This window comes from Theropithecus gelada, chromosome 10 (assembly GCF_003255815.1).
Source record: "Theropithecus gelada isolate Dixy chromosome 10, Tgel_1.0, whole genome shotgun sequence".
Lineage (NCBI taxonomy): Eukaryota > Metazoa > Chordata > Mammalia > Primates > Cercopithecidae > Theropithecus > Theropithecus gelada.
Window position 1 is genome coordinate 30,526,930 of NC_037678.1, and position 27,440 is coordinate 30,554,369.

Genomic DNA, 27,440 nt, shown 5'->3' on the forward strand with positions numbered 1-27,440 from the left:
CAGCCTGGGTGACATAGCAAGATTCCATCTCAAAAAAAAAAAAAAAAAAAAACCCAAAAAATTACATCTGTATCCCAGAAGTTGCTCAGCTTGAGGGTTGCACATCTGCCCGTGGAACTGCTTTTACATTCTTACAGAAGGAACATCTCTCCTAGCTATGGTTCTGACCATATTAAAGCTAAAGACAAGAAGCTAGTAATAAGGAAAGTATTAGAACCAAATCATTTATTATAAATATTAAAAATCAGCTTGTAATCCCAGTACTTTGGGAGGCTGAGGCGGGGGGATCACTGGAGGTCAGGAGTTGGAGATCAGCCTGGCCAACATGGCGAAACCCCATCTGTAGTAAAAATACAAAAATTAGCCTAGCATGGTGGCAGGTGCCTATAATCCCAGCTACTCGGGAGGCTTAGGCAGGAGTATCACTTGAACCCGGGAGGTGGAGGGTGCAGTGAGCCAAGATCACGCCATTGCACTCCAACCTAGGTGACAGAGGGAGATTCTATGTGAAAGAAAAAAAAAATTTTTTTAATTTTCATGTAAGCAAAGTATATATCGATTACCATTTGTTAGAAGAAAGTAATTTGGGTTTTAGGAGAATTTGAATTTTTGCCGCATAGTATTGTGAAATGGTGAAATGAGCAAATGTAAAAATACTAGTTATGCTTAAACAGTGAAATGAAATCATATTTGGTAATCTCAGTACTTTGGGAGGTCCAGGTGGGAGGATGGCTTGAGGCCAGGAGTTGATGACCAGCCTGGGCAGCACAGCCAGACCCTGCCTCTACAAACCAATTTGTTAGAAAATTAGCCAGTGTGGTGGCATGTTCCTGTAGTCCCAGCCACTTGGGAGGCTGAGGTGGGAGGATCGCTTGAGCCCAATAGTTTGAGGCTGCAGTGAGCTATGATCACACCACTGTGGCACTCCAGCCTGGGCAACGGAACAAGACCTTGTCTCTAAAAATAAAAATTTAAAAAGTCGTATTTGGATTTTCTTAACCTAATATATAGTAAAACTTAAATATAAATGTGGAGAGAAGTATATGGGTGTTGGGAAATAAAACTTACACAGGAAATTTGGATTTACAGCAGTTTTCAAAAAGTGTTCTATGGAGCCTTAGGCACTGAGGTGCTGCAGGGGTCCTGAAGAAGTGAGGAGTAGGGAGTGGGTTGAGCTCATTAGGGCCTCTCCACTCTTCTTTCTTATTTATTTATTTATTTTAAATTGTTTGTAGAGACAGGGTCTCACTGTGTTGCCCAGACTTGTCTTATAACTCCTGGTCTCAAGCAACTCTCCCACCTCAGCCTCCCCAAAGTGCTAAGATTACAGGTGTGAGCCATTGTGTTGTGCCTTATTTATTTATTTATTCTTCCACTCTTCTTAAACCAGAGCACGTGGACTTTCATATATTTTCTATTCTGAGGTTACATGTAAGACTTAAAGAAAGAAGTTTGCTGCTTCACTCCTCTCCCCACAAAAATGTAAAGGTGCATACAAAAGAATCTTTTCCCTGGCTGGGCGCGGTGGCTCATGCCTGTAATTCCAGCACTTTGGGAAGCTGAGGTGGGCGGATCACAAGGTCAGGAGATCGAGACCATCCTGGCTAACACGTTGAAACCCCGTCTCTACTAAAAATATAAAAAAATTAGCCCAGTGTGGTGGCGGGCACCTGTAGTCCCAGCCACTCAGGAGGCTGAGGCAGGAGAATGGTGTGAACCCGGGAGGCAGAGCTTGCAGTGAGCCGAGATTGCGCCACTGCAGGCCAGCCTGGGCAACGGAGCGAGACTCTTGTCTCAAAAAAAAAAAAAAAACAAAGAATCTTTTTCCAAATTTGATACAGACTTTGGCTTGGAGCAAACCATGTCACCCTTAATATTTCAATTCTCCATGTGTTAATTTTAACTTTATGGTATAGTATAAGCTCTTCAAAAAACAGTGGTAGGTAACTTTTTTGAAGTTTTGTTTCTGAAGTCCTTTTTATGATCTATAGGAAAAATTGATGTCTTCTCACGGCAAATTCTATTTAAAGGAGAATTGGCTTGGACGAATGTTTATTTTTTTCCCAAATCTTGATAGAAATTGATTATGTATCAAAGTCAGGTCTCTTTTTTTTTTTCAGAAATCTGTTTTTAGAAGTTTTAAGCTCTGTTACTTGTACCTTGAAAATAACTAATGGATGATAAACTATATAAACTAGAAGTATTATAAAGGTTGAAGGCAATATTGTAAGGTAGAAAATACAACTGATTCCTTCAAAAGGTTTTAATGTAGGAAGTTAATGCTGAACGCTTCTTACAGAACATCTGTTTCAAAAAGGTATCCTGCCCCGCTGTTTTCTTCTTTGCTCTATTGTAATAAGTCACTAGGTAGGATTGGTTATTTAGCTACTTACTTTTCTATGTATTTGATTTCCTTTGAATGTTTTAATCTGCTGCATTTTTTTGTGCATATATGTCTGTGTATATAATGTTTCAAATCATGTTTCATTCAGAACGATGCTAAAATACTTTAGCCTGGTAGACAAACAACCAGTAAGGACTACTGTGACCCCCAGCAGCACCAAACAGTTCAGGAAAGGAAGTGAAGGGACTGATATATGCAAGTAAAGCTTCAGGGAGAATATAGGTAGGTAGACTGTGTAGTATCTGCTGAAGTTCAAGTTTTACATGAATCTGCTACTTAGCCCAAGGCATCTGAAAAGTACTAGGCTCACTTTAATGGGAAGGTGATGTCGGAAGATAGTGTATGCTGTATATATTTCATTATTGTAGAGGCCGTCTCTGGTATCGCATTTCCTTTCAGCATCACTGTAGTATTGATCTGAAACAGACTTAGGGGAAAGAATGATACCTGTGTCATCAGGATTCTTTTCTGAAATATCTAGACCAGTGCTGTTCAATGCAAGTCACATATAATGTAGTTTTAATATGTAATTACAAACTAGCAGCCATGTAAAAAAGTAAAATGAAATTTAAAATTTTTAATAGTTTATTTAGCGCAGTGCATCTAAAATATTTCAACATGTCTTCAGTACAAAAAAATGCTAAGCTATCTTGCTTGTTTTTTCTTCCTCATTGAAGTCTAGTGTGTATACTATACCTTCAGCACACTGGCCACATTTCTAATGCTTGTTAGCCACATGTGACATGGAAACATTGTCATGGCATGTGTCAGAATCTTAACTTGAAATGAAGTAGTGTAATGCCTTTGATACCAGATCTAACTGAGTGTGAATTCCTGCCTTGCTGCTTTCCAGCTATGTGGGTTTGGGATAATTTCTTAGCTTTTCTGAGCTTTGGTTTCCAAATATGTGATATGATAATATGTAATATAAAATATAAATATATAAAATATTAAAACCTAACATAATAGGCTAACAATAAGTGGTAGCTATTATCAATCTTAAATATTCTTTTTTTTTTTTTTTTTTGAGACGGAGCCTTGCTCTGTCGCCCGGGCTGGAGTGCAGTGGCTGGATCTCAGCTCACTGCAAGCTCCGCCTCCGGGGTTTACGCCATTCTCCTGCCTCAGCCTCCCAAGTAGCTGGGACTACAGGCGCCCACCAGCTCGCCCGGCTAGTTTTTTGTATTTTTTGGTAGAGACGGGGTTTCACCGTGTTAGTCAGGATGGTCTCGATCTCCTGACCTCTTGATCCGCCCGTCTCGGCCTCCCAAAGTGCTGGGATTACAGGCTTGAGCTACTGCTCCCGGCCTTTAAATATTCTTAAACTAAGGAGGTCATAGGCCACAATGGTCAGAGCAGAAAAATGCCTTTGGGGTGGTATTTTAAAACCCTACAAAAGCAAGACTCCTTCTTTTCTTTCTTTTTCTTTTTCTTTTCTTTCTTTTTCTTTTTTTTAAATTTGAGACAGAGTCTCGCTCTTGTTGCCCAGGCTGGAGTGCAGTGTCGCATTCTCGGCTCAACTGCAACCTCTACCTCCTTGGTTCAAGCCATTCTTCTGCCTCAGCCTCCTGAGCAGCTGGGATTACAGGCATGTGCCACTATGCCAGGCTAATTTTTGTATTTTGTTTTCTAATTTTTGTATTTTTAGTCGAGATGGGGTTTTGTCATGTTGGTCAGGCTGGTCTTGAACTCCTGACCTCAAGTGATCCACCTGCCTTGGCCTCCCAAAGTGTTGGGATTACAGGCATGAGCCACTGCACCTAGCCCATTCTTTCTTACATGTTTGTTAATACTTTGCCCAAAAGGAGGGAAGGTAAATTTTTAATTAATTAATTAATTTTAAATCTATTATCTGAGCAATTGATGCCTTCATATGTTAGTTGGTCCCAAGTCTTTTGTTTTTAACATTTACGCATGAAACCGTGCTTGAAATAAAGTACTTGAAGTCACTCAAGAAATGAGTGAGTGTTATCAATGATTCGAGTTTTGGGTATGACTAGGACTTACATAGAAATAATCAGAAAGGCTTATCTCTCTACCCTTGTATCATAATACTCCAAGTTAAAAATAGGACTCCAGCTTGGGGTGGTGGGACAGGCCTGTAATCCCAGCTGGCACTGAGGCTAAGGTGGGAGGTATCAGTTGAGCCCAAGGAGTTTGAGACCAGCCTGGGCAATGTAGGTGACTCCATTTCAAAAAACAAATTTTTTTTTTTTTCCTTGAGATGGAGTCTCACACTGTCACCAGGCTGAAGTGCAGTGGTACGATGTCGGCTTACTGCAGTCTCCGCCTCCCTGGTTCAAGCGATTCCCCTGCCTTAGCCTCCCGAGTAGCTGGGACTATAGGCACACACCACCATGCCTGGCTAATATTTTGTATTTTAGTAGAGACGGGGTTTCACCATGTTGGCCAGGATGGTCTTGATCTCCTGACTTCGTGATCCACCCGCCTCGGCCTCTCAAAGTGCTGGGATTATAGGCATGAGCCACCGCGCCCAGCCCAAAAAAATTTTTTTTAATTAAAAATTTAAAAATTGGACTCAATTTATTGCGATATTGATTTCAACTCTTGTCTCCTCTATATGAAAAGTCTTCCAGTGACATGTCTCTTTAGTTTTAAAATATTTTAGATTTTTTGCCTTTAAGAAAAGTTAAAATTCCGGTTTTCATTGTACTTATGAGATCATTTTTATTTGTTATTATTTTATCCTGTATTAATAATTCAAGTATTTCTTTGCAGCATAAAAATCTTATCCTATAAGTTCCAAGCAGTTACAAAAAAAATTACTAGAATATACATTTATCTTGTTATGTTATTAACTATTTCCCAAGCATGCATCACAGCTTATAGAATGCTTGAAAAAAGTGCATACCAGTGTGAAAAGCCACATCTTGTACAAAACAGTATGTTGAATAATCCTTGTCACTTTAGCAAAAAGTTCAACAGAGTAGTGACTGTTTATTTATTCATCTGGAAATATAGAATTTTCTTTCTTTGTGACACAGACTTTTAAAAAAATCTCTACAGGCCAGTGACATATCAGGCATTTCGGGAATGTACACTGGAGACCACAGTTCATGCCAGCGGCTGGAATAAGGTATCATCACAATGATCTTTTCTCTTAAAAGATTTTAGTGTGTTAATGATAAGATATAGGAGGAATTGCTAGCATCATGCAGCAGAAAACTGTTAGAGCTCGTACTTTAATGCGCAAATCTATGTTAAGTGGATATTTTTGGTTAAATAACTGGTTTTTTGATTAATGCTGCAAGGTTCTGCTTGGCTCAAAATTATGGTCCTATAGTATGGCCCCTTCCTTTCTGTCCCAATTTTCCCATCATTTCTTCATTTCTCTGTGTTAGACATGCCATTTACCTCCAGAAGGTTATATATTTATTAACACGTGATTGTGTCTTGGGGAAGAAGAATAAAGACTTCACTTGGGAGGTAGCCTCTTCCTGTTCTCTCTTTTTTTTTTTTGAGACGGAGTCTAGCTCTGTCGCCTAGGCTGGAGTGCAGTGGCCGGATCTCAGCTCACAGCAAGCTCCGCCTCCCGGGTTCACGCCATTCTCCTGCCTCAGCCTCCCGAGTAGCTGGGACTACAGGCGCCCGCCACCACGCCCGGCTAGTTTTTTGTATTTTTAGTAGAGAGGGGGTTTCACCGTGTTAGCCAGGATGGTCTCGATCTCCTGACCTCGTGATCCGCCCGTCTCGGCCTCCCAAAGTGCTGGGATTACAGGCTTGAGCCACCGCGCCCGGCCCTTCCTGTTCTCTTAGATGAATAATACCATTGATGTTTTATAACTTACACAGTGTCTCGTGTCACATACCATTTGAGCATCCCAACCGTCCTTTGCAGAAGACAGAATAGATTTTATTATTATTTAGCTAGTTAGGTAGGTAATCAGAAAGAAAAGTTCAATGACTTGCCTAGAATCCCTTGACCAGTAAATATTGGAACCAACACTAGAACTAAGATCTGATTCTAGCTTCTGTTTTTTCCACGGTACATATTGCCTATCTGCTATCTTAGACTGTATTACCTGCTTAGCACCTTGAGAAGGCAGGGTGTAGGGGGATGCAGTATGGGGTGGCTCCGTGCAATATGAGAAAGAAGGGCAGCCTTGAGGGATACAGTGCTGGAGATGAGAAAATTCAGGACTGTTACTTTTACAGACACCTACCTCTACGCAGAATTGTCTGTCATGAGTCAGACATGTGACCTTATGTACCTAATTGATGTATATTAGATACATAACCAAACTTGTTTCAGATTTTAGCTTTGCCATGGACAGGATGTGTGTCTATGGGCAGGTTCTCTTTAAAAAAAAAAAAAAAAAAAAAATTTCGGCCGGGTGCAGTGGCTTATGCCTGTAATCCCAGCACTTTGGGAGGCCGAGGCGGGCGGATCACCTGAGGTTGGGAGTTCACAACCAGCCTGACCAACATGGAGAACCCCTGTCTCTACTAAAAATACAAAATTAGCTGGGCATGGTCGTGCATGCCTGTAGTCCCAGCTACTCAGGAGGCTGAGGCAGGAGAATCGCTTGAACCTGGGAGTCGGAGGTTGCAGTGAGCCAAGATTGCGCCATTGCATTCCAGCCTGGGCAACAGGAGTGAAACTCCGTCTCAAAAAAAAAAAATTTCAACTTTTATTTTAGATTCAGGGGACATGTATGTGCAGGTTTGTTATAGGAAGGTCTCTGAATCTTAGTTTTCTCATTTGTGAAATGGGAAACAATACTAGCCTCGTAAGTTTTATTAGAATTAAATGAGATAATAAATGTTCAGTACTTATTAAGCATATTATCAGGCACCATAGTAAAGCTCAGTAAACAGCAGCTATTAGCTTTAACACGTGGTACCTTATTCCCAAATAGTCACTATTAATAGAATATTAGTATGTTGCCTATCAGTACATAATTTGTTAAGATATCTATTTGCCTTGTTTGCTTTTTGGAATAAGAGAAAATATTCTCTCTGATATAGACATTTGAAATAGATTTATTTTATTTATTTATTTATTTTTGAGATGGAGTCTAACTCTGTCGCCCAGGCTGAAGTGCAGTGGCATGATCTTGGCTCACTGCAGCCTCCGCCTCCTAGGTTCAAGCAGTTCTCCTGCTTCAGCCTCCCGAGTAGCTGGGATTATAGGTACCCGCTACCACGCCCAGCTAATTTTTGTATTCTCAGTAGAGATGGGGTTTCACTGTGTTGGCGGTCAGGCTGGTCTCAAACTCCTGACCTTGTGATCTGCCACTCACCTCAACCTCCCAAATTGCTGGGATTACAAGTGTGAGCCACTATGCCCAGCCTTTTGTTGTTGTTGTTGTTGTTGGAGTCTCGCTTTGTTGCCCAGCCTGGAGTACAGTGGTGCAATCTCGGCTCACTGCAGCCTCTGCCTCCCGGGTTCAAGCAGTTCTCCTGCCTCAGCCTCCCAAGTAGCTGGGCTTGCAGGTGCCCACCATTACACCCAGCTAATTTTTGTACTTTTAGTAGAGACAGGGTTCGCCATGTTGGCCAGGCTGGTCTCAAACCCCTGACCTCAGGTGATCTGCCTGCCTTGTCCTACCAAGTGCTGGGATTACACGCATGAGCCACCCTTCCTGGCCTGAAATATATTTTATAAAGGGCTGGATGCAGTACAGTAACTCACACCTGTAATCCCAGCACGTTGGGAGGCCGAGGCAGGATGATGGCTTGAGCCCAGAAGTTCGAGACCAGCCTGGGCAACATAGCAAGACCCTGCCTCTTAAAAAAAAAAAAAGCCAGACATGGTGGTGCGCACCTGTATTCTGAGCTATTTGGGAGGCCGAGGTGGGAGGATGGCTTGAGCCTAGGAGGTGGAGGTTGCAGTGAGCCGAGATGGTGCCACTGTATTCCAGCCTGCACAACAGTGCCACACTGTTTCAGAAAAAAAAAGAAAGCCCATACCTATTAGTAGTCACTCTGCCTATTAGTAGTTACTCCCCATTTCCTTTCCTGCTCCTCCCAGCCCACAACAACAATGACTCTGCTTTCTGTCTTAATGAATTTGTCTGTTCTGGACATTTCAAATAAATGGAGTAAATAATATGTGCCTGAAGTCTCTTTTAATATGTAGACTTATCCTCCCTCTTTTTTTTCTCTCTTTAATTTAGTTACAAGTTATTTTTCCTGAAAAATTTTCTAATTTCTGGATTTAATTGACTATATCACTGAGATATCACTTAACATATTCTTCTGTGTCTGTATTTCCTTCCTGATCAGATTCAGGTTCAATCTTTTTGGCAAGAATACCTATTGGGTGGTTTTATCTGTTTCCTATTGCATCACACTGGGTGACATATAATATCTGGTTGTCTCTTACACTGTATTTTGAAGCACACAAATCAAAGACAAACCTAATCAGTGAATTCGGTATAGATAAAATTTGTAGAATATGATTTTTATTAGAACTGTTAAGTCACAGAAGGATTAAATAGATTGGTGGAGCAGAATATGTCACTGTTATCATACATATTCGTTGTAATGAAAGGGACTCTCAGAGCTGTAAGTTAGTACCCTTCATTTCTATACCAAGCAAGCTCATATATTCTTTAATAAAAGGATAATGTCACTGAATTTAAGTAGGTCTAACCTGTTAAAGAGACCACATAGTGTTTGAAGAGATGTCAGGAGATTAAATAAGTGTATGGATAAAGGTAAGCCAGTGGAGGTAATCTGTTTTGATGGCCAAAAATACTTTAGCATTTCATTGCAAAAACAGTTGAAGAAAAAAAAATTATATATGATGTGGGGATTACTGTTATCCAGTAAGGAAATGACTTTTAAGAAAGAATCAAAGATAAAACTGTTTGCTGACTTTTTAGACCTAGACATGTGAATCGTGGGTTCTTCTAGGAGTGGATGCCTGGGGATCTAGTTTTGTTTTAACATTTAAAAAAATAATGTGGGAGGGAAGAGTCCAAAAAAAATCAGTTGTGCAGATTATGTAAAATTCTTGTGGATGGTAAAATGTCAAATTGATGGAGGTCAGTTGTAGAATTAACTCATGGAGCTTTGTGTGTAGGATTATGTGTAAATCCTCTTAGGATTTAGCTGCTTAAAGACAATCTAAATGGTACAGTGGCCTTGGACGTCATCATACAGGTCCCTGAAGATAGCATGCCAAATAGGTAAGCCTGGTATATGGTAGTCATTTAATAACTGTATGAGGAATGAAGGGAAAAAAAACGAGTCATCTGACATAGCATGTACCACCAAGAAGCGTATTACCAACCACATAGAAAATGTCCATCCTGAAAAATGACGTTTCTGCACTGTGGTTACTGCGTTTCAAGAAAGATATTGGAAAAGGGAAGATCCAGAAAAGGGAACTGAAGTGATCAAATGGATCACTTTGCATTGCAATGGAGCAATGGCCATATGTAAAACAGAATAAGAGAATAGTGGATTTCAGACTGGAAGTCTAGTGAATGAGGCTTTTCACTGCTCTTCCAGGAGTGAAAGAGAATTGCAGATTTATCACTAGATTCTTACGTAGTAAAACTAGGGTGTCTGCTTTTCGATATATGAAAGAGTTAAATTTGGAACAAATAAAACTTACTGGTATTTTGTATAAAACAAGCATAAAATATTTACAGCTCATTTCCCCAAGAGGTAATAGAGCTTAAATATGAATAACTTTAAAATGTTATAGTATCATGGATTATTATGGGAAATTAGAATGTTTTGAAGTCCAGGACATCCCAGACCTTTAAGTTGATACACAGATTAGCACCACTGGTTCATGAGCCACTCCTTACCTGCTGCTACCCACGGCAAAATATAAACAGTTTTTTGTTTGTTTGTGTAATAGTATAAGTTTTCTTATTGTGGAAATGCCTAATGTGTTCTTCCTTATAGCCCTATGCTACTCCATCAGTGTTAAGAAGGAGTTTTCAATATATTTTGGGCTGGAGCACCTTTAGAATGTGAAGAAGTAAAGACATTATGTGTTCACTGCATTCTTCCTTTCAGATTTTGATAGAGATTCCCCCAGGGCTGCTTTCTTTTCCTTTCTTTAGAAGCCAAGGAATGTTAGTTTGAAATATAAAACTCATTGTTTTTTGTTTGTCCTCCTGCAGAAGTATTTTGTCATCCCTGGGTTATTTCCTTGGTAGTCTGCTAACAAGGAACTGGAATTGGTTTCATTTCCTTTTGCATTCCTTTTCCAGGCATATGGACCTCTTGATGTTTTAGACAAAACAGACTGCATGCAGATGGCTACCTGAATACTTAGGTTTTTTTCAATATGCATTTTTTTTTTTTAAAGGAAGACAGGGACTCTAGTTAGTTTCTGTTGTAATTTTTAATGACTTTTAAGTATTGAGCCACATGGTTATTAGGTGTAGATTGTAATGGCATCTTTTATGTTTGACTTTTGATGAGTTTTGCAAGATAGCTCTTAATTTTTAAAAGTTCTTATTTCCAAATAATAAAAGCACTTGGTACAAAGTACAAAAAAGTACAGAAAGATAGGCTTTGAAAAATAAAAGTTTTCTCTCATCCTTGTTGCCAGTCACCTAGTTCCTTTTAGGCAACCAGTATTACCAGTTTCTTGCGAATTTTTCTGGAGATACTGTAGGATTATATAAACATATATATTTGTATATGTTTTTATTACACAAATGGTACTGTATGTATTCTTCTATAACTTGCCTTTTTTTTCACTTAAAGTAAATCCTGGTGATTGGGTAGTAAGCGATCGAAGTCTTTTTAACAGCTGCATATTTTACTGGATGATGATAATTTATTTAACTAGTCCCTGTTTGGTTGTTTTTCTAGTTTTCTGCTATTATAAATAATGCTTCAGGCTGGGCACAGTGGCACAAGCGCATAATCCCAGCACTTGGGAAGCTGAGGTGGGCAGGTCACTTGAGGCCAGGAGTTTGAGACCAGCCTGGCCAACATGGTGAAACCCTGTCTCTACTTAAAATACAAAAATTAGCCAGGCGTCATGGTGGACACTTGTAATCCCAGCTACTCAGGAGGCTGAGCAGAGAATTGCTTGAACCTGGGAGGCGGAGGCTGCAGTGAGCCGAGATTGCGCCACTGCCTAGGCGAAAGAGCAAGACTCCATCTCAAAAAAAAAAAAAAAAGAGAAAAAAGAAATTAATCAATAATGCATCAGTGAATTTCCTTCTATATATGTTATTTCTCACACACACATACAGGCACACACATGCCTAATTATTTTCAATAACTATTTCTACCTACCTATTGTATAAAACCTACATGCAGTATTCACAAAAGTCCTAATAGAAGTTACTGTTTTATTTCCTTTATATAATGAAAATAAAATACCTTAATGATGCATTTAAGTATAATTTTCTAGTAGTTGAACATATAAAACACATTATAAGAATTTCAGTGTGGTTTTTTTATTCTCTCATCTTTGCATCGAAGATTTTGGTGCCTCTGGTTTTGCTACGACACATGCTTTTGGAATTGACAAGACGTGGTCAAGAACCTTTGAGTGCACTGCTGCAGTTTGGCGTGACATACCTGGAGGACTATTCGGCAGAGTACATCATTCAGCAAGGTGGCTGGGTATGAGCTGTTATATATTAAAAATATTTTCTTGAAAAAAAATTAGGTTCATTGTTGTTGTTGTTTTGCTTAAGAGATGGGTTCTTGCTGTGTTGCCTGGGCTGGAGTGCAGCGTCTAATAGCAGACACTGTCATGCAGGCTTCAGTCTCAAACTCCTGGGCTCAAGTGATCCTGCCTCAGGTCCTGAATAGCCAGGAGCACAGGCTGGGACTATAGGTGCCCACCACTGTGCCGCGCTCTATCCTATTTTTTGATATGTAATTATTATTATTATTCAGTTTGTTCGGTTGTTTTCAAATTTTCCTTATATGTTCTTTGACCCTTGAATTACTTGGAAATTATTTTTTAATTTCCAAATATTTACAGGTTTAAAAATTTTCTTTTCAATTACTAATTTAATTCTGTTTCATCAGAAAGCACGGCCATCATGGCATTGAAACTTGAGTTATGGCCTGCTATCATGATCAGTTTTAAAGAATATATATATATAGGGCTGGGCGCAGTGGTGCACATCTGTAATCCCAGTGCTTTGGGAGGCTGAGGTGGGTGAATCACCTGAGGTCAGGAGTTCAAGACCAGCCTGGTCAACATGACGAAACCCTGTCTGTACAAAAAAATACAAAAAATTAACCGGGTATGGTGGCATGTGCCTGTAATCCCAGCTACTCAGGAGGCCGAGGCAGGAGAATCACTTGAACCCAGGAGGCAGAGGTTGCAGTGAGCCAAGATAGCGCCACTTCACTCCAGCCTGGGCGACAGAGCAACAACAACAACAACAAATATATATATATATATATTTTTTTTTTTTATGCGTGTTTCAGGAGAACATATATTCTCTAATTGTTGGTGCAGAGGTCTGTACGTGTCCATTCACATTTAATCAGTCTTAATAATTATGTATTTTAAATCTTTCAGTCATTTCCAATTTTTTTGTCTAATTATTTGCTAAGAGAGACATGTTCAGATTTGCTACTATGGTGGTAGATTTTCCATTTTCCCTTTAGTTCTGTCAATTGTAGGTGACTAAAAGTTGTAATTATCAACCCTTGGTGAATTGAATGTTTTATTATTACAGTTATGGACTTTGTCTCTAGAAATGTTTTTTGTCCTAAAATCTATTTTTTTTCTTTCTAAATAATCCAGCCCAAAATGTCAAATATCCCTTTGATATTAAAGGATATCTTTAATTTCTCTCAATAATACTTGATAGTTTTAAATGTAGAAGTATTGTACAATATGGGCTTCCTTCCACATTGTACTTGAAACGTACTTATTTCTGGTTTTGTTTTTAAAATCTTTATTATTTTTTTTTTAAATAAAAAGAGACAGGGTCTTTCTCTGTTGCCCAGGCTGATCTCAAACTCCTGAGCTGAAGCAGTCTTCCTGCCTTGGCCTCCCAAAGTGCTAGGATTAAAGGTGTGAGCCACCACGCCCGGCTGTGTTTCTTTTTTAACAGTAGTTAAATAGTTTGGATGAACCATATTTTTTTTAAACTTTCCTGAAGGAGTGAAGACTGTTTGAAATCCTTCTGTATTAAAAATGACATTAATGAAAATCCTTGCCAAATAAATGTATATGCTCGAGACCTGATTATAGCTTCTGGTTAGGATTTCATGTCTGTCTTAGCTGAACTGAACCTTCTCTCCATTCCTCTCTCTGTCCCTCTCTCCTCTTATTCTTTTTTTTTTTTTTTTTTTTTGAGACGGAGTCTCACTCTTGCTAGGCTGGAGTACAGTGGCACAATCTCAGCTCACTGCAGCCTCCGCCTCCTGAGTTCAAGCGGTTCTCATGCCTCAGCCTCCCGAGTAGCTGGAACTACAGGCACCCGCCACCACGCCCTGCTAATTTTTGTGTTTTTAGTAGAGACGGGGTTTCGCCATGTTGACCAGGATGGTCTGAATCTCTTGACCTTGTGATCTGCCTGCCTCAGCTTCCCAAAGTGCTGGGATTACAGGCATGAGCCACTGTGCCCGGCCCCTCCTCTTATTCTTTAAAATATCAGTATATCCATCCCAGCATTTGTATCTGTATTTTATCTTTTTATTTCAATTTGTCTTGTTCCAAGCAGTCATTCATCATTCAGCCATGTATTGAGCACCTGCTGCATACTGTGCCCTGTTCTAGGTTCTCAGTAGAGAGCTGTCAGCAGAGCGTTTCCTTGACCCGAGATAGATGACACTCTAATGGAGAGAGACCACAGTGAAGATGTGTAGTGTATCTTCATACACTACAGGGAGTTACGTGCTGTGACAACAACGCAGGGAGACACATGATGTAGGGGTCAGAGTTTTTATATTACTCAGGGGAGGCTGCACTGAGGAAGTGACATTTATTTGGACTTCACTCATCTCCTTGGGTTAATTTCACTGTTTATCATTTTAGTCTTTTCCATTCTTGCTCCTGGGTTTTTTTCTTTCTTTCTTTGGGCCTAGAAATGTTTTTTAAGCCGGGTGCGGTGGCTCACGCCTGTAATCCCAGCACTTTGGGAGGCTGAGGTGGGCGGATCATGAGGTCAGGAGATCGAGACCACAGTGAAACCCCGTCTCTACTAAAAATACAAAAAATTGGCCGGGTGCGGTGGCGGGCGCCTGTGGTCCCAGCTACTCAGGAGGCTGAGGCAGGAGAATGGTGTGAACCCAGGAGGTGGAGCTTGCAGTGAGCCGAGGTCGAGATCTCGCCACTGCACTCCAGCCTGGGCTACAGAGCGAGACTCCGTCCCAAAAAAAAAAAAAAGAAATGTTTTTTAAGTTTACTTGTTGTAATTTGCTCAACAGTCAGTGATTCCGTAGAGAGAGTACTTTTCATAAAGTTTCATTATTGTTTTTTAGCCACTATGCATCTAAGGGTTTGAGTTAATTTTTAAAATGTGTAAATTTAATTACTATGGATACTAGTATCGAACGTACTAGGTTTATGTGCTTGGCAAATGCTTACTGAAGAAAATCCTGAGCATTTGTCTTAGGAAAATAAAAATATTTTTTGAGCTGTTCTTAAAAATAAGAATTGTGACAATTTATTGTTATTGTTGTCTTCCTACTTTAATACTTTTTAAAACCGTTTGCCAGTGTAGTGTATGGTTTGTGTGATAGCCAGGAGACATCCCAGGTTAACTGTCACTTATCCCATATGGTGCTTTACAACAAAGGAAGAAAAATTCAGGGAATATTATGCACTCCCTTCTCGACTTTCAGTTTTATGACGATGTACATCCAGGTTTGTTTGGTGATTGTAATTTGTTACAGAGAAAGTAAGTATATTATTCAACTCCAGTATCTGTGCAAAAAGAAAAGATCTACTGCCTGGATAACTAGTTCATTAATACTTCTTTTTTTTTTTTTTTTTTTAGAACAGTCTTGCTCTGTCATCCTGGCTTGAGTGCAGTGGCACAATTGCAGCCCACTGCAACCTCTGCCTCCCAGGTTCAAGCTATTCTTGTGCCTCAGCCTCCTGAGTAGCTGAGTTTACAGGTGTGCGCCACTATGACCAGCTACTTTTTGTATTTTTAGTAGAGATAGAGTTTCGCCATGTTGGCAGGCTGGTCTCAAACTCCTGACCTCAGGTGATCCACCCACCTAGGCCTCCCAAAGTGCTGGGATTACAGGCGTGAGCCACTGCACCTGGCCTTCATTAATATTTCCAATGTGTTTTATCTCTAAATTTGAATGTCCAATCTATATTTCACATTGTTCAGTCTAAGCTCTCCGTTTGCTTGTGTTTAAAACTAAGATATTAGGCTGGGTATGGTGGCTCATGCCTATAATCCCAGCATTTCGGGAGGCCGAGGCGGGCAGATCACCTGAGGTCAGGAGTTTGAGACTATCCTGGCCAACATGGTGAGACCCCATCTCTACTAAAAATACAAAAATTATCTGGGTGTGATGGCAAGCACCTGTAATCTTAGCTACTTGGGAGGCTAAGGCAGGAGAATTGCTTGAACTAGGGAGGCAGAGATTTCAGTGAGCCGAGATCACGCCATTGCACTTCAGCCTGGGAAACAAGAGTGAAACTCTGTCTCCAAAACAAACAAACAAACAAACAAAAAAACCAAAAAAAACAACCAAGAAACTGCTTTTTTTTTTTTTTTTTTGAGATGGAATCTTGCTCTGTCGCCCAGGCTAGAGTGCAGTGGCATGATCTCAGCTCACTGCAAGCTCCGCCTCCCAGGTTCATGCTATTCTCCTGCCTCAGCCTCCCAAGTAGCTGGGACTACAGGCGCCCACCACCACGCCCGGCTAATTTTTTGTATTTTTAGTAGAGACAGGGTTTCACCATGTTAGCCAGGATGGTCTCAATCTCCTGACCTTGTGATTCGCCTACCTCGGCCTCCCAAAGTGCTGGGATTACAGACGTGAGCCACTGTGCCTGGCGGATACTGCTTTTTTTTTAAATGCCAATTGGTGAAAATGTATCCGGTGACATAAGCTGTCAACGTGAATCTCCTTAAGATACTTCGTGTTGAACATTACATTGACAGCTCTTAAAACCCTTCCAGAAGAGAATCATTTGACCACATGATACTGCTTGTCTGTTATATAAAGCCTGTGGTATGATTTCCACGGGGAATGTATTTGTCTTTAGTCACTGGAACACAACATCAAGTGAAACAAACTGCCTATTTCTCAAAGTGCAGCTGCTTTTGAAAACCTGCAGCAGAGGAGGTGGTGCCAGCAGCCATAATCTGTTGGATTAATGGAGTGATAGCACATTGTCAGTTAGGAACAGGCAGGCTTTGGACATACAGATTTGAAGGAGAAAAATAATATTTTGTTTTCTGAATTATTAGCAGAAATGTCTAGGACTTAGAGACAGTGTCTTGCCTTGTTGCCCTGGCTGGAGTACAGTGGCATGATCATGGCTCACTGCAGCCTCAACTTCCTGGGCTTGTGATCCTCCCACCTCAGCCTCCCTAGTAGCTGGGACCACAAGTGTGCATGCACTACCACACTTGGCTTATTTTTTGCAGAGAGAAGGTTTCACTGTGTTGCCCAAGCTGGTCTCAAACTCCTGGCTTCAAGCAATCCTCCCTCCTTGGCCTCCCAAAATGCTGGGATTACAGGCATGCACCACCTTGCCCAGCCTGTTTTCTCTTTCTACCTTGTTGTTTTTTTCACTCTGCCTTTTTTCAGCGAATGATGAATTGAGAAAAGGATTAGAAATCACAAGATTTGTTTCTTGCCCCAGCTCTGCCAAATACTAGCCCTGTGTTTTGGAAGGATTCGTTTAACCTCTCTGAACCTCAGTTTCAACTACAAAAAGAGAAGAATAGCTTCTCTATCCCACAAAATAATGATGTGAACGTGTTTTGTGAAATGTTACATTTTTACAAATGCAGGTTTTCACATGTGTCTCTGAAGAGCGTGGGTTTTCTTTCCTTCTCCTTAAGCCTGATCACCGTTTCCTCTTAGTTTCAGTTCTGACTTTTATTTGCCCTGCAGCCCAGTGAGGGCACAGACTGGTTCATGTGCTGTGATTCTCCCTGAGTCATCCTTGCTCCCTCCCTCCTCATTCTCTTTCATTTCCTGGGCTTGTGTTGCTACGTTGGAAGTAAGTCTGTCTCCTGGAAAGGGCAGAGCAAGTCCACTGTGGTAAGGCTTGTATTTTACTTTCTCCTTCGTCACATGCTAAATACTTCTGTGAAAGATTTGCTTTTAGGTTACATAAAAGATTATTGGAGGAAATGTCATCTAATGTCTATTGTAATATTTAAGTATTTTGAATAAAATTAATCTTTGTCATTTTCTTTTGACATGAAGCTTCTGATTTTAGAATAGGTTTTTGTTTGTTTAATCTAGGATATTTAAAAACTATCTCTTGGAAGCTTTTAGGTTAATAATTTGTTAGAATAGTTTTCATATTGTGGGAGCTGACACAAAGGAGATGATCTGAAATTAATGAAGTGGGTTGCAGCTAAAATCAATTTAGTAAGAGTAAGTAGTGTTTTGGGAAATCTGCCTGCTGTATATGTGGGTGTGGATGTTTACTGTGTTATACTCTGAAACGTATTTTTTGTGGATCTTCCTCATCGTGTTGGGTGGAAAATTGCTTCTGTGTAATTTCTTCAACACAGTCCATTTTCTTATTTTAGGTTAATAGTGATCTGAGAGGCATTTGGTTATAAGGGTCTAAAGCAGTGACCTGTTTCCATTTTGTAACATCGAGGGCTCAAAAATATAAAACCAGCTGGTTGATCCCAGCTAGTTGTATATTTTTGAGCCCTCGAAGTTACAAAATGTCAGTGGAGCCTTTGTGTGTTTTAGTCAGTGGAGCCAAAGGGATGGATACTCCCAACATGACAGATATTTTGTATTAACAATGATTTAAGTTGTCAGAATCGTTCTAAGGCTACTTGTAGATGTTTTTCTAATATGAGTTGTAATTAGTGTATTATCCAAAACAGCTCTTTTTCTTGACAGATAGATATATAAAGTCTGAGAAGTAATGACAGAGGTTTGTTGGCATAAATCTTAAGGGAAAATGGGTCCTTAGACGAGTTTACCAATGTAGATGGGCTTTGGAATTTTGCCAAAGCTTCTTCAGATGGAAAAGTTCATAGGAGCTCAGCGCAGCAGCAGCTATGTCTCAGAAGGTAAAATATTGCTTGAGGTGGCAGAATAATTTGTAATTGATGTGACCCGCTGCCCCCACCAAAAAAAAAGTGAAACAAAAAAATTAAGACATCATGATGCAGCCAATTTTTCTAGTAGTTCTTTGAGCGATTGTCAACCTGATTTTTACTTAGCTCCTACCACCAAAGTAATGTTTGCATTTTATTTTATATTTATTTTGATATATTCCTTTACTTAGTTTCTTACTTAGTTCCTACCACCAAAGCAAAGTTATATTTGTATTTTATTTTACATTTATTTTGATATATTCCTTTTATCTACGTGTTTCTTCTCTGCTTCCCTTTTTAATTGAAGAGTTTAATGCATATATCTTTGTGTGTTTGCTTGAAAAAAACACCAAGAATAACATGCTCTATCTATGAATACTTCTGGCCATTAACTCAAAAGGCACTCTGTTACAGAAAGAAAAGCACCAGAAATCAATCAGGGACTTCACCTAAGAGGCAGGACAGCATAATTGGTAAAAATGTGGACCCTGGAGGCAAACTGCCTGGGTTTGAATCCCAGCTTTATTACTTTGGGAAAACTACTTATCTTATTTACTTGTTTTGGTTTCCATGTCTGTGGAGTGGAAATAATAATAATCCTCTCATAGCATTGTTGTGAGGTTTAAATAGATTAATTTAAGTGAAGTCTTTAGAAGGGCACATGATAAGAATTACATAAGGGTTACCTATTGTTACTATCCAATTTGTCATAGCAAGCTAAGGCAACATGCTCAGGCCACAAACCCCCTGACTGGGGCCCTGAACCATGGGCATCTCCCTGTGTACCGCCTGAACCACGAGGGCTCAGGCCCCACCCAACTGTTTCTGGGCACAGTGCCAAGATGGGGAAGGGGTGGGTCTGTACATCTCTGCTGCTTCTACACAAGCAGATGCAACCCGTCTGCCTTCATTTATTTAAAAACAATAACAAGACATAGCTCTCTGCTTCTTTGTGCATATTTAACTCATGGTTTATCCCAGCTAGTTTTATATTTTTGAGCCCTTGAAATTACTCCTTTGCATTTTATGTCAGTGAAGCCAAAGAGATAGATACTCTCAGCAACACAGATATTTTGTATTAAAAACAATTTAGATCGTTAGAATGATTCCGAGGCTACTTGTAGATGTTATTCTTCTAATATGATAAGTTGTAAGTAAGATATTATCCAAAACAGCTCTTTTTCTTTTAGTGAAAGCCTGCTCTTCATCATGACAGTAATTATTAAGAGAGGCTCAGCCGGGCGTGGTGGCTCACGCCTGTAGTCCCAGCACTTTGGGAGGCCAAGGTGGGCGGATCATAAGACCAGGAGATCGAGACCATCCTGGCTAACACTGTGAAAGCCCGTCTCTACTAAAAATACAAGAAATTAGCCGGGCGTGGTGGCTGTCGCCTGTAGTCCCAGCTACTCAGGAGGCTAAGGCAGGAGAATGGCGTGAACCCGGGAGGCGGAACTTGCAGTGAGCCGAGATCATGCCGCTGCACTCCAGCCTGGGTGACAGAGCGAGACTCTAAAAAAAAAAAAAAAAAAAAAAAAGAAGCTCCAGCCCGGTGACATGGCAAAACCCTGTCTCAAAAATACAAAATTGAGGCTGGACGTGGTGGCTCATGCTTGTAATCCCAACACTGGGAGGCCAAGATGGGCAGATCACCTGAGGTCCAGAGTTCAAGACCAGCCTCACCAACATGGTGAAACCCTGTCTCTACTAAAAATACAAAAATTAGCCGGGCATGGTGGTGCACGCCTGTAGTCCCAGCTACTCAGGAGGCTGAGGCAGGAGAATTGCTGGAACCCGGGAGAAATAAATAAATAAATAAATAAAATAAAATAGATAAAAATAGAAAAATTAGCCATGCATGGTGGTGGGTTCCTGTAATCCCAACCACTCAGGTGACTGAGGCAGGAGAATCGCTTGAACCCAGATTGCAGAACCTAGGAGCTGAGATCGTGCTGCTGCACTCCAGCCTGGGCAACAGAGTGAGACTCAGTCACAAAACAGAACAAAAGAAAACATTGACCGGGTGCAGTGGCTCACTCCTGTATTCCCAGCACTTTGGGAGGCCGAGGCAGGTAGATTGCCCAAGTCCAGGAGCTCAAGACCAGCCTGGACAACATGGTGAGTGAGACTTCGTCTCTACAAAAAATATGAAAATTAACTGGGAGTAATCTGTGGTCCTAGTTACTCAGGAGACTGGGGCGGGAGGATCACCTAAGCCTGGGAGGTCAAGGCTGCAGTAAGCCAAGATTGTGCCACTGACCTCCAGCCTGGGTAATAGAGTAAGACCTTGTCTTAAAAAAAAAAAAAAAAAAAGTGCTATTTTTATATTTTTGTTTGATGTGGATTGGTCCTCAGGAGTAAAAGCTTAGTAATCTGTTCTTTCTTTAAGACTTCTTACATAAGAGCACAGAATGTTCGGTGAATCTTCATTAAAATGTCACATGTCCTAAATACAGAAATACATTGTAAGGTATGGAGGCCATGACAGCAAGACATAAAGCTATTTAATCTGAATTGACTGGGTGCAGTGGCTCACGCCTGTAAACCCAGCACTTTGGGAGGCCGAGGCAGGCAGATAATTTGAGGTCAGGAATTTGAGACCAGCCTGGGCAACACGGTGAGACCCCATCTCTGCTAAAAATTAAAAAAAAAAAATTAGCCGGGCGTAGTGGCGCACACCTGTAATCTTAGCTACCCCGGAGGCTGAGGCAGGAGAATTCCTTGGACTTGGGAGGCGGAGGTTGCAGTGAGCTGAGATCACGCCACTGCACTCCAGCCTGGGTGACAGAGCTAGACTCGTCTCAAAAAAAGTAAATAAAAATAAAAAATAAATAAATCTGAGTTGGCTTTTAAACAATATATTATGCCAAAGTTGTGATCAGACAAACTTGATCTAATGTCTTAGATGAGATGAAAAGATCCTCTAGATGTGGAACAAAGAACATTCTTCAGTCTTTTGTTAACTTTGAGCTGTTAAAAATAAGAGGAAAAGCCAGGTGCAGTGGTGCAGTGGCTCATGACTATAATCCCAGCAACTCAAGAGGCTGAGGTGGGAGGATCTGCTGAGCCCAGAGTTTTCAGGCTGTAATGAGTTATGATTATGCCACTGCACTGTAGCCCCTGGGTGACAGAGTGTGACCCTCATTAAAAGATAATAATAAGGGAAAGAGACATTTTACTTTTAATTTTCAGTTTGTTGACTTTTCCCTTATTTCTTCATGATGGGCCTTATTTTTTTTTGAGACAGGGTTTCACTCTTTTGGCCAGACTGGAGTGCAGTGGCACATGACTCACTGTAGCCTTTACCTCCTGGGCTCAAATGATCCTCCCATCTCAGCCTCTCGAGTAGCTGGAGCCACAGGCATGCACCACCACACTCACCTAACTTTTGTATTTTTTTTGTAGAGATGCAGTTTTGCCATGCTGCCCAGGCTGGTCACAAAATCCTGGGCTCAAGTGATCACCTGTCCCCGCCTCCCAAAATGCTAAGGTTACAGGCGTGAGCCACCATGCCCAGCCATGATGGAACTTTTGAAATTTCCATTTTACTTTACTTATTTTAGAGCCCTAAAGGTCTGTTTTCTGAGAACTAAAATTCTTAAGTGTTTTCGTTATGGCTCTTGTTTTTGTTTCAGTTTTTGCTTATTTAGTCAGTCATTGCTATTAGAGGCTCTGTTTTTAGAAGTGCAGATAAGTAACCTTTGAGGATGCCTATCAGTTGTCACTTGAGACCTCTCTGACCACTGGACAACCTTTCTGTTGGAAGAACTGTGTAATTGTAAGGCTACATCTTTTGACATGGCATGAAAACAGATTACAAAACTTGTGGAGTATGAATAGAAAGTGAGAGCAGAGGTGACTCCAAGATTAAGAATGAAGAACATAAATTATGTTCCTTGTCTCCAAGTAAGTCAAGTTTGGTGGTGGGAGTTTAATAACATTTTTTGAGGGTTTTTTTCTTTTTTGGTGAAAAATTTTTAATGTAAGTGAAAGACTAAGAAGCGTACACTGTTTTAAGCCACTTGTAGTGAAGTAACTGATGTTCTTTGACTATTTTTCGTAACTCTGAAATGCAAATTATTTGATAAAATTGGATGACCTTACTTGCTTCTCATGGTGAGACTGTGACAGATTTACTCAATATTGAGTAAATCTGTATATTGTGTATTGACTTTCCCAACTTGTTCTTCACTTAACAAAAAGACTTAGCCCAGTTTTAAAATGTTGGTAGTTTCAGTAATGAAAAAAGTTTAATCCTCCGCAATGCCTCATCACTTTCCTGTTAGCGACATTACATTACAGAGATTTGAGGATGGAGGATTACACAGCTGCTAAGCCATAGTATTGGTTTCTCATTTGGAGATTTTGAAAGAGCAAATAAATAACGGAAGTGGACTACAGTTAATAAGGGACAAATGGGAACTTTGTGCTACCTGATACTACCCTTTTCTTCTTCCTTGTAAAATTTTTCTGTACATGAGCCTGCCTTTCTGATCTTCACAAAATGGAGGTTTTTGAAGAGATGACTTAATAAGCAGATAAGCCTTTGGGTATATAAATTATACGACACAGTAATTCCTTAGTGACAGATGTTAGAGGATCTGCGTGACTCATTCAGATTATGTTCTGGCAAAAAGATAGGTAAATACAACTTTACAGGAAAACTTAGCTTAACTGTTGATATGGCTTTGGTGAGCGGGTTCTTCTCCGTCTTGGACCTCCAGTCTTTCAGGAAGGTTACAGAAATAGTTCCCTAAGTAAACAGTAGCCATTTTAATTCATGTTGCCTGCTGTGATTCTTTGTTATTGGTGACTTACCAAGAATCAGCAAAGTTTGGGATATTACTGAAGTGATTGTAAATATTCAGTGGATGAAGTGATTTACCTTGCAGTTACTGAAATGTCTAAATCATCTTACCTCTGCCTGTTCATTGTGCCAGAGTATGTATGGGCTTCGGGTATGAGAGAGACCAAGAATAAGATTAAATCGATTACAGCAGAATTATACCCTTTTACATTTAACCAGATATAACGCCTGGGTCCTACCTTTATTAAGGATTCTAATTTAATTGTTACGGGTTGTAATGTGCTTCTAGGCAGCAAAGTTTGAGGACCTCGATGTTATATAATCTCCCCAACTGCATAACAGACTCCTGAAACAGAGATTATAATAATCTTACATTTCTGTCTTGTCTTCTATCAAACAGAGTGTGACTATGAATTTATTAGATTGCTGATTCTATACTTACTAGTTAAACATACCCTAAACATAAAAGAGCCAATTGCTTAGTTGCTCAAACTAAACAAATATCAAGAAAGCCATGGTAAAGTACAGTTCTTTAGTAGGTATTGTAGAATATAGAGCCCCTCAATTTATGATGGGGGCACATTCCTATAAACCTATCATAAGTTGAAAATGCATTTTTTTTTTTTTTTGAGATGGAGTCTTGCTCTGTCGCCAGGCTGGAGTGCGGTGGTGCGATCTCAGCTCACTGCAACTTCCGCCTCCCGGATTCAAGTGATTCTCCTGCCTCAGCCTCCCGAGTAGCTGGGACTACAGGCATGCACCACCATGCCCAGCTAATTTTTGTATTAGTAGAGACTGGGTTTCACCATGTTGGCAAGGATGGTCTCCATCTCTTGACCCTGTGATCCACCCGCCTCAGCCTCCCAAAGTGCTGGGATTACAGGCATGATCCACTGCGCCCAGTCGAAATTGCATTTAATACTCTGATAAACCCATGGTAAAGTCAAAATATTGTTAAGTGGAACCATCATAAGTTGGGGACTGTCTATACAAAGAAAAAAAAATGGGCCAGGCGTGGTGGCTTATGCTTGTAATCCTGACAGTTTGGGAGGCCGAAGCGGGCGAATCACTTAAAGTCAGGAGTTCCAGACCAGCTTGGCCAACACCATGGTGAAACACCATTTCTACCAAAAGTATTTAAAAAAAAAAATTAGCCAAGTGTGATGGTGCACACCTGTAATCCCAGCTACTTAGAAGGCTGAGGCAGGAGAATTGCTTGAACTCGGGAGGCGGAGGTTGCAGTGAGCCAAGATCGTACCACTGCACTCCAGCCTGGATGACAGAGTGAAACTCCATCTCGGAAAAAAAAAAAAAAAAAAGGTAGTTGTGAAGTAAAGTAGGGCTTAATCAGGGAAGGCTTTGTAAAGACATATGGTTACATCTTGAAGGAAGTAAAGGACTTGAGTTGAAAAGCAGCCAAGGATTCCTTAGATCAGCTTAGGTAGCTTGGGGGGACCATGACTCAGTAACAAAAGGCCTCTGCTAGAACGTAGAAAGGTGTTGTTATGTTTTGAATTTTGTGTGTTTGGACCATTTATGATATATCCTAAACTGAGCTTTGGTTATGCTCTGAGATTATTCAGTCCTGTTCAGACCTTCAGTGAATGTCTGTCTTCTTTGTTTGTAGTAGAAGTTGGAAAACATATATTTCGTCGTTAGAGAGACTTGCAGGTCAAGAATGGCAGGTTATGATACATATTATATTGCACATAAAGAATGTTCTGGCTGGGCGCGGTGGCTCAAGCCTGTAATCCCAGCACTTTGGGAGGCTGAGACGGGTGGATCACGAGGTCAGGAGATCGAGACCATCCTGGCTAACCCAGTGAAACCTCGTCTCTACTAAAAAATACAAAAAACTGGTCAGGCGAGGTGGCGGGCGCCTGTAGTCCCAGCTACTCGGGAGGCTGAGGCAGAAGAATGGCGTAAACCCAGGAGGCAGAGCTTGCAGTGAGCTGAGATCCGGCCACAGCACTCCAGCCTGGGTGACAGAGCGAGACTCCGTCTCAAAAAAAAAAAAAAAAAGGGATATTCTGTCCGGGAATGGTGGCTCATGCCTATAATCCCAGCACTTTGGGTGGATCACTGGAGCCCAGAAATTTGAGACCAGTCTGGGCAACATAGCAAGACCTCATCTCTACGAAAAATCATAAGGAAAAGAAAATAATGTTTCATCTATGTGGGCAAAGTATGCAAAGATGCAGAAAGAGAAGTGACAGCTATTCAATGGAAAAGACCCCAGGTTCAAGAACTGGGCCAGCCTTACTAAGTTTCCAAAGACTTCAGTGTTAATTACATATATATGTGTGTGTGTGTGTGTGTGTGTGTGTCTGTGTGTGTGTGTGTGTATATATATATATATATATATATTTTTTTTTTTTTTCCTTGAGTTAGGGTCTCGGTCATCCAGGCTGGAGGACAGTGGTGCAAACTTGGCTCACTACAACCTCCACCTCCCAGGCTCTAGGGATCCTCCTACCTCAGCCTCCCGAGTAGCTGGGACTACAGGCATGCGCAACCACTCCTGAACAATTTTTGTATTTTTTATAGAGATAGAATCTCACTATGTTGCCCAGGCTAGTCTTGAACTCCTGGGCTCAAACAATCCACCTACCTCGGCCTCCCAAAGTGCTGGGATTATAGGCCTCAGCCACTGCACCCAACCTATATTAATGTAACTATACATAACATTTCATTATATTAATATAATATGTATTGAATCCTATGAGGCACATGGGAAGAGTGTGGCTGAGAAAAGAAACCAGTGCAACAAAAATATTATAAAAATATATCCTTAGTCTCAAGGAGCTTATAGTTAGGGATATAAGGCAGATCCACACTATTTCCTGTATGTTTTATAGCAAGGAGTAACAGATAAATCCTGTGAGTTTAGAAGTAACAAGAAGGATTCAGATGGGCAGAATTGGGAGAGCATTCTGGATTTTCTGGATTGATGGGACAGTGTGACTTCAGTCACTCTGTTTGGGGTTGGAATTGTCTTTAGCACCAGTGCTGTGTGACCTTGAACAGTGAAGACACAGGTGCAGCTCGGAGGTATGGAAATACAGAGATGAATGAAGAGTGCTACCTCACAGTACTTGATGTTTAGAGCTTTTATATCAAAGATGGGACCAACTTTCCTATCATCCAAGCATTTATTGAGCATTACTCTTTGCTCAGCATATGTTAGGCATTACCTGGGGGATAACAAAGAAGTTGAAGGCATGTTTTCTCCCTTGAAGTATTTATGGTGTCGTTGAGAAGATGACTAATACATGTGAAAAAATTAGAAGTATGGTACAAAATAGATATTGTGATACTTTGTGTGGCCCAGACTCAGTGCTGTCTAGGAGTTCAGGAGAAATAAGAGAGGAAGATTGAATACAGTGGAATTTAAGCCAGACCCTGATGGAGCCAGATAAGGGGTCTTAAATTGGAGTCCATAGATGTGCTTCAGGGAGTCTAAAATTTCCCCTAAAATGGTATGCTGCTTTGTATGAAAGCACAGTTTTAAGGCAGAGAGGTCTTAATACCTTTCATCATATTTGCAAAACCTTTTCTGCTCCCCTAAAATTTTAATACCAGTATCTATATGAATAAGGAGACAGCGCTTGGGAATTTAGTATGGCATTTATAGGGCACAATGAGTCACATTGCCAAGATAAGCCTCCCCTCCCAGAGGGAGCACCTAGTACACAATTACAGAGAGATGTGGGTTAAATGATGGCCCTAGTGATAGTGAAGATTGACTTTGCCCCCTCTAATGCCCTTCACAGTGCTGTAGCCTTTCAAAAATTTATGTTGGGTTTCCTAGGAAAACATTAATGTGCTCAAGAAGAGATAATGTATCATTCTAAATATTGTATGAATTTGCCCGCTTGCTTTTTAACTGAAAGAGTCAAAATTATAAATAGACTTCAAATGTAGAACTACTTTATTTTGTAACATTCAAACTAAGCCTATATGTAATGGCCGGATGGTACCTTAGATTCATCTTTTCTCCTCTAAGCAATTGGTGGTGTGTATGAGGTGCCATATTGTGGGACAG

General features: G+C 40.6%; 1 protein-coding gene across 7 annotated transcripts in view; it reads left to right on the forward strand.

Annotated features, from left to right (window-relative positions):
• The window catches only part of BCL2L13 (BCL2 like 13), a 96,495-nt gene that overhangs the window by 57,761 nt on the left and 11,294 nt on the right, over positions 1–27,440 (forward strand). For 3 of the 7 annotated variants that reach the window (XM_025399748.1, XM_025399750.1, XM_025399751.1), the window contains 2 exons: positions 5,432–5,501; positions 11,834–11,977. In XM_025399748.1, the coding sequence (XP_025255533.1) occupies positions 5,432–5,501; positions 11,834–11,977 (214 nt within the window). Of the gene's footprint in view, positions 1–5,431; positions 5,502–11,833; positions 11,978–17,396; positions 17,564–17,864; positions 17,906–27,440 lie in introns of those variants that run through there. The other 4 variants (XM_025399749.1, XM_025399752.1, XM_025399754.1 and 1 more) reach the window with 4 other exon arrangements.